A 5872-nucleotide genomic window follows, 5' to 3' on the forward strand; every position below is an offset into this window, starting at 1 on the left:
AAAAAAAAAAAAAGATAGCTGGGTGGCTAGTTTTATGTTAACTTGATGCAAGCTAGCAAGCTAGAGCCATTTGGCAAGAAGGACTATCAACTGAGAAAATGCCTCCATAAGACTGACCTATTAACCAGGTGGGTGACGCACGCCTTTAATCCCAGCACTCGAGAGGCAGAAGCAGGTAGATCTCTGTGAATTCGAGGTCAGCCTGGTCGACAAGAGCTAGTTTTAGGACAGGCACAAAGCTACACAGAGAAACCCTGTCTTGAAAAAGAAACAAAAAACAAAACAAAACTAGATTGACCTGTAGACCGGTTATGGTGCTGCATGCTTTTAATCCCACCCAGCATTTGGGAGACAGATGCAGGTGGAGCTCTATGAGTTCTAGGCTGATCTACAAAAGTGACTTACAGAGCTACACGGTGAGACCCTGTCTCAAAAAACCAAAAAGATTGACCTGTAGGCAAGTTTGTAGTTCATTTTCTTAGTGATTGATGTTGGAATACCCAGCTCTTGTGGGTGGTGCCACTCCTGGGCTGATGGTCCTGGATGAACCCAGGTTGACCCAGCCAGGAGGGATCAAGCCAGTCAGCAGCACACCTTCATGGTCTCTGCATCAGCTCCTACCTACAGGTTCCTGCCCTGACTTCCCTCAGCGGTGACTGTTACCTAGAAATGTAAGATAAAATAAACCCTTTTATCTGCAAACTGCTTTTGGTTGTGGTGTTCTATTACAGAAACAGGAACCCTAAACAAAGGCAAAACCATACCAACTGGAGCAGGCAGCAGAGAACCACTGAAGAGGAATAATTTGCCATCAATGTTCTAGTAATTTTTCTCTTGTGGTGAGGGATAAAGCAGGCGTGTGATGCATAGAGATCACTGGTATTGGTAGTAAACCACTGAACACTAAATCTCCCACTTTATTATGTTATCTATATACCCTCAAATACTAAGATTGAGTAGAATACAGTTTATTTCTCTTAGAGGCCACTTTACTTTTCTGTAAATCCTGGAAACTCATACAAGACCCTTCCACTTCCAAAGCTCCCTAAGAAGTATTTAATGTTATTGTTTAAAGTGACAGACAACAGGACCAGGGAGATAGCTCTGCCAGTGAAGTGCTTGCCTTGCAAATACAAGGACCTGAGTTCAGTCCACTGAACCATGTGAACCTTGTAGGTATGTTTGTAATTCCTGCATGAGGGAAGTAGAGATAGGAGCATTCCTGGGATCTAGCATAACTCATGGACTCCATGACAGTAAGAGACCCCATCTTAAAAGAGAGATATGGGCCGGGTGATGGTGGCGCACGCCTTTAATCCCAGCACTAGGGAGGCAGAGGCAGGCGGATCTCTGGGAGTTAGAGACCAGCCTGGTCTACAGAGCTAGTTCCAGGATAGGCTCCAAAGCCACAGAGAAACCCTGTCTTGAAAAACCAAAAAAAAAAAAAAAAAAAAAATGGCGTTCCTGAGGATGACATCCAACATTATGGCATGGTGTCCACATAGGCAGAAACTAGCTGGGCTGCCTCGGAGGGATTTAGACCAGCTGAATCTCTAGGAAATGGCAACCTCCAACCTGGTGAGCAGCCTGCAGGCTAGGCAGTATCCTCCCGGTTTCCCAGATTTTGTAAGCATCCCACATGACAGGGTGGGTGATGCAGCTGGTTTTGACCCATTTCTGCTCTTGTAACTCCTCACCCATACTCCTGTAAGTAACCCCAATAAAACTCAATGACTCATCAAACTGAATTTTGGTGAACTTTGGTGGTATCAGGATTTTGGTCTGTCATAGGCTCTCTGGGTTAAGTAGACATGTGTGCTGTGTCTTCTCAGGGAAAGTTTGTCACACAACAGTTGTGAGATTCACATAAATTCACCTAGCTTTTTAAATTGGCAGCTTCTTAGTTCAAAATTTTTGCTAGCTAAATGCTAACTTTATTACTTCAAACCAATGAAAGAATGGCCTTACTTTGCCAATAAAAACCTTAAAATGGCAAACACTTTACAAAGCATTATCTTAAATGATGTACGTTCTCCATGTCAAGCAAAGCTCAAGGATGTCAAAATCTGGTTTGAATGGTGTCTCCACAGTTCATCCTGTAAAACTTATCTGTGAAGTAACTTTCAGGAAAGCAGTGCAGCTCCATGAGGACTATTTAAAGAGCAGATTCACTTTTAAACAGTATGACTTTTTTCATTATATCAATAACCTAAAAGAAACATGTATTATAGGAAGTAGAAATTAAAATACTTTTAGACACAAACATACCTTCTTGAAAGCTGCTTTCTTCTAAATGTAAATCCACATGTTCCTGGAGAATATGGTAATTTGTACAGACGAGCCCGCACATGGGACAGTCGTAGAGTGGTTGATGACAGTCTGTGGTAGAGATGCAGAAACGCTTGTTCAATTTGCAGAATGTTTAAACTTTTCACCCTATGCCAAGAACTATGTGCAATCTGGCAACTTCATCATATGAGTAAAATGTTTTCCTAGTTAGCTTATTAAACATGTCACCAGGCATAGTGGTGCACACTTTTAATCATGGCACTAAGGAGCTAGAGGCAATCAGATTTCTGTAAGTTAAAGCCAGCCTGGTCCACACATCAATTTCCAGGCTAGCCATGGCTATACAGTGAGACCAAGCCTCAATAAACAAACAAACAAGGCACATCAAAGACTTTCTACTACTTTCTAACCTTGTTGTGAAAATGAAAATCCTTTACAGTTGGATTTAAAAGCTACTGTTCACATTAGGGGACTCACAGCCAGTTATAACCCTAGTTCCCTCTTCTGGAATCCATGGACACCTGTACACACACACACACACACACACATCAACAATAAAAATTTTAAAAATAAAATGAGAATGCCTAAGGAAATAATGAAAAGGTCAAAAACAGTCCTCTCTGATATTATTGACATGTTACAAAATGATAATTATTAAATTAGCACAATAATAAGGAATAGTTAAGAAAATAGGACCTGGAAGACCAGAACTGACTCATACAGATGTAATAACTTAAAAAGTATTATGAATCAATAGATTTTTATTTTCCAAACTCTCAAATATATACACTACATATACATACAACATATACATAATTCAAATGAATTTAAAATATGGGAAACAAGAATATAAATGAATACCTTTTTATCTAAGAGTAAAAATACCACTGTGGGAAATATATGGAAAGCAAACACAAATGAAATGTAAATCTTGCAAAAATTAAAAGGTTAAGACACAGTGGTGGAAAACAGCTTAAGTCACGGATTCTATTGAGAATATATTTTCAAAGCAACTGAATAAGATGTCAGAAATTGAATCTTAAAAGCACATTTGTAGCAGTTACCAAGTCAGCTTGATAGCATGGATTAAACCAAGACTATTGTTTTCATAACAATTTAACTGAATTAAACACTTTACCTTCTAATGGAGTTTCTAAAAGACTGGCGTGTTTTGTTTTCACGTGCGTCTCCATATCTTGACTACACCCCTCTATTTTTCCACAAAAGGGACAGTCAGGAGGACTATAAGTTGTCTCGTAAATTGATCCTGGTACTGGAGACAATCCAGACTGCTTTTCTTGGCTTCTCAGGTACTGTCTAGATTCAGTTACCCTCTCTGTATGAAAAGCTTCATGTTTTAAAGTCCCATCTTTAGGAACGCTTTGGGCTGAATTTTTTGGAAAATTAGATGCACAAGCTGAATGAATACTTGAATGAACTTCCATTGTCCTCTGTAGGGTGGTATTCTGGCTGTCTGGATTTTCATACTGCATTGCATTTAGTTTCCCAAAGTTTCTTTCTGGTGTATTCTGCTCAAAATGAGCAGTTTCAATATGAAAACACATTTCATCATAATTTACACCTGACAACTTGCAAAACGGACATGTAACTTCGTTTTCCATGTGAACAATTAGGTGAGCCTTCATATCTAGTTCTGAGGCTACTATCTCACCACAGATGTCACAGGAAAGCATGGTGGGGACATATGCCTAGAAATGAAGCAAAATCACAATTCTGAAAGCAAGAGTTGAAGAAAAAGGACATTTCATAAAATTACTTGGTCACTCTTGGAGTATTTAGAGGTGTATTAGCTTTGGCAAAAAATATTCAGTATACCTATCATTCCTTAAATTCATATACTTAATTCTAAGCCTCAATCAAAACCTCACTACAGGTTAAGCATCTCTTCTCCAAAAATCCATAGTCCAAATGTTCCAAAATGCAAAACTTCTGAGCTATGACATGATTCCATAGTGGATCTATGCCTGATCTCATGGGATGGATGACAGTCAAAAACAGGCACACTGAAAATATAAATATACATGTATAAGTATACATGGAAATACAAGAAGTACATGACACATACAGAAATTTTGTGTTTAGCATTGTATTTCTAAATATTTTAGATAAAGGATATTCAACGTGTGCCTGAATTTCAACATATCAAAGGTAATAATAAAATAAAAATAATAAATTTATGAATCAAACATTTCACTAAGGCATGGTGATGTCTTCCATCTCAGCACTCCTAAGGCTGAGGCAGGTTGATCGCCATGAATTGGAGGTGAGCCTGGTCTGCACAGTTTCAAACCAGTCTGAGCTGCCTAGTGAGACTTCATCACACAAAACAAAAATTCAAAGTATTTGATTCAAGAGATAGAAAAAAAAAGTATATTTAATTAGTTGTTCATGCAAGATAAGGTTAAAGGAAAAGTGCAGTCTACGTGTATATTTACTTGCATGTATTAATGAGAAGGGTAAATGTACCTTAGTATTAACACTTCCGGGCTTTACAAATGTCAAACTGAATCATTTTTACATACATGGAAACCCTGGATCAGACAGGTCACTCTAGCCAGAAAATGAACACACACTGCAGAGCCCAAAGGTAAAAGCTGAGAGGCTGTAGGAAAACAGCACTCACTCCTGGAATCCAGGAAGCCCAGAAAACTGGGTCATAGACGCTGGTTTTGTTACATTAGCTAACAGCTCATTCCTCTGAAGTTCAGTATCAAACGAGTTCAGAGACTTTAGATTTGATGGGCTAATAGCAAGCTGATTACTTATAGGAGGCTGATTTAAAAAAAAAAACGAACAAACAAAAACAACCCTTTTCAAGCAATCACACCACCACCTTCCTAACCCACCTAAAAATAAAAACCGAGGGCAATTATCCCCTTCATGTAAACTCAGCTTTGCAAAATGTCTCTACATTTTCTCCTTTTTCTTGTTTCTCTTCAGACAAGGAAAGTAAGTTTCTGATTCTAGAAGGAAGTTAGTTCTCTGGACCCTCAGTTTCGTTTCAGATAAAGGATACAGTGGAAGTGAGACAGGCCAAGGGGAGCCTGGGTGCGCGGTGACGAAGGCAGCAAGGTCCGAATCTGACCGAGTTCTGCGCCAACGTCCCACCGGGCCAACGTCCGACCCGGCTCCGGGCACCGGCCCTGCGGCTACCCAGAGCCGGCCAGGAGACGGGGTCTGCGGCTGCGCCGCCGCCCCTCCCCACCGCGGGAGCCGCCAGCGTCAGGCGCCGCTCCCCGCACAGCCCGCCCGAGCGCCGTGGGTCAGGCCACCCGAGACTCTGCCCCACAGCGAACCGAAAGAGAGCTCTGGCCTCCGAGAGCCCTCCGCAGTACCGCAGCCACTACAGCCCTTCCTCAACGCCGGAGGAGAGATCCCAGCATGCCCCTCTCCAGATGCGGCGGAGTGTGATGCATTCTGGGACCTGGGGTGAGTTTTCCAGCCGCGTTTGCTAGAGCATCCCCGGTTCCTCCCACTCTCCCGCCGCAGTTTCCACGTTAGATTTGTTAAAAGAAAAACTAGGTTCTGAGATCTTTGAAAACCATCTGTGAGTGTGTGTGTG

General features: G+C 41.2%; 2 protein-coding genes across 4 annotated transcripts in view; one reads left to right on the forward strand and one right to left on the reverse strand.

Annotated features, from left to right (window-relative positions):
- Positions 1-5666, reverse strand: part of Zup1 (zinc finger containing ubiquitin peptidase 1) — a 28307-nt gene extending 22641 nt beyond the window's left edge. The window contains exons 1-3 of one of the 3 annotated variants that reach the window (XM_026787404.1): positions 5327-5666; positions 3428-4023; positions 2269-2379 (exon numbers count right to left, since the gene is read on the reverse strand). In XM_026787404.1, coding sequence (XP_026643205.1) covers positions 2269-2379; positions 3428-3983 — 667 coding nt within the window. In that variant the 5' untranslated portion in view covers positions 3984-4023; positions 5327-5666. Of the gene's footprint in view, positions 1-2268; positions 2380-3427; positions 4024-5156 lie in introns of all 3 variants that reach the window. The other 2 variants (XM_026787403.1, XM_005363605.2) reach the window with 2 other exon arrangements.
- The window catches only part of LOC113457878, a 3424-nt gene continuing 2062 nt past the window's right edge, over positions 4511-5872 (forward strand). Inside the window, exons 1-2 of the mRNA XM_026787354.1 lie at positions 4511-4616; positions 5316-5739. Of these exons, the coding sequence (XP_026643155.1) occupies positions 4511-4616; positions 5316-5739 (530 nt within the window). The remainder of the gene's footprint in view (positions 4617-5315; positions 5740-5872) is intronic.

This window comes from Microtus ochrogaster, linkage group LG9 (genome assembly GCF_000317375.1).
Source record: "Microtus ochrogaster isolate Prairie Vole_2 linkage group LG9, MicOch1.0, whole genome shotgun sequence".
NCBI classification, from domain to species: Eukaryota; Metazoa; Chordata; class Mammalia; order Rodentia; family Cricetidae; genus Microtus; species Microtus ochrogaster.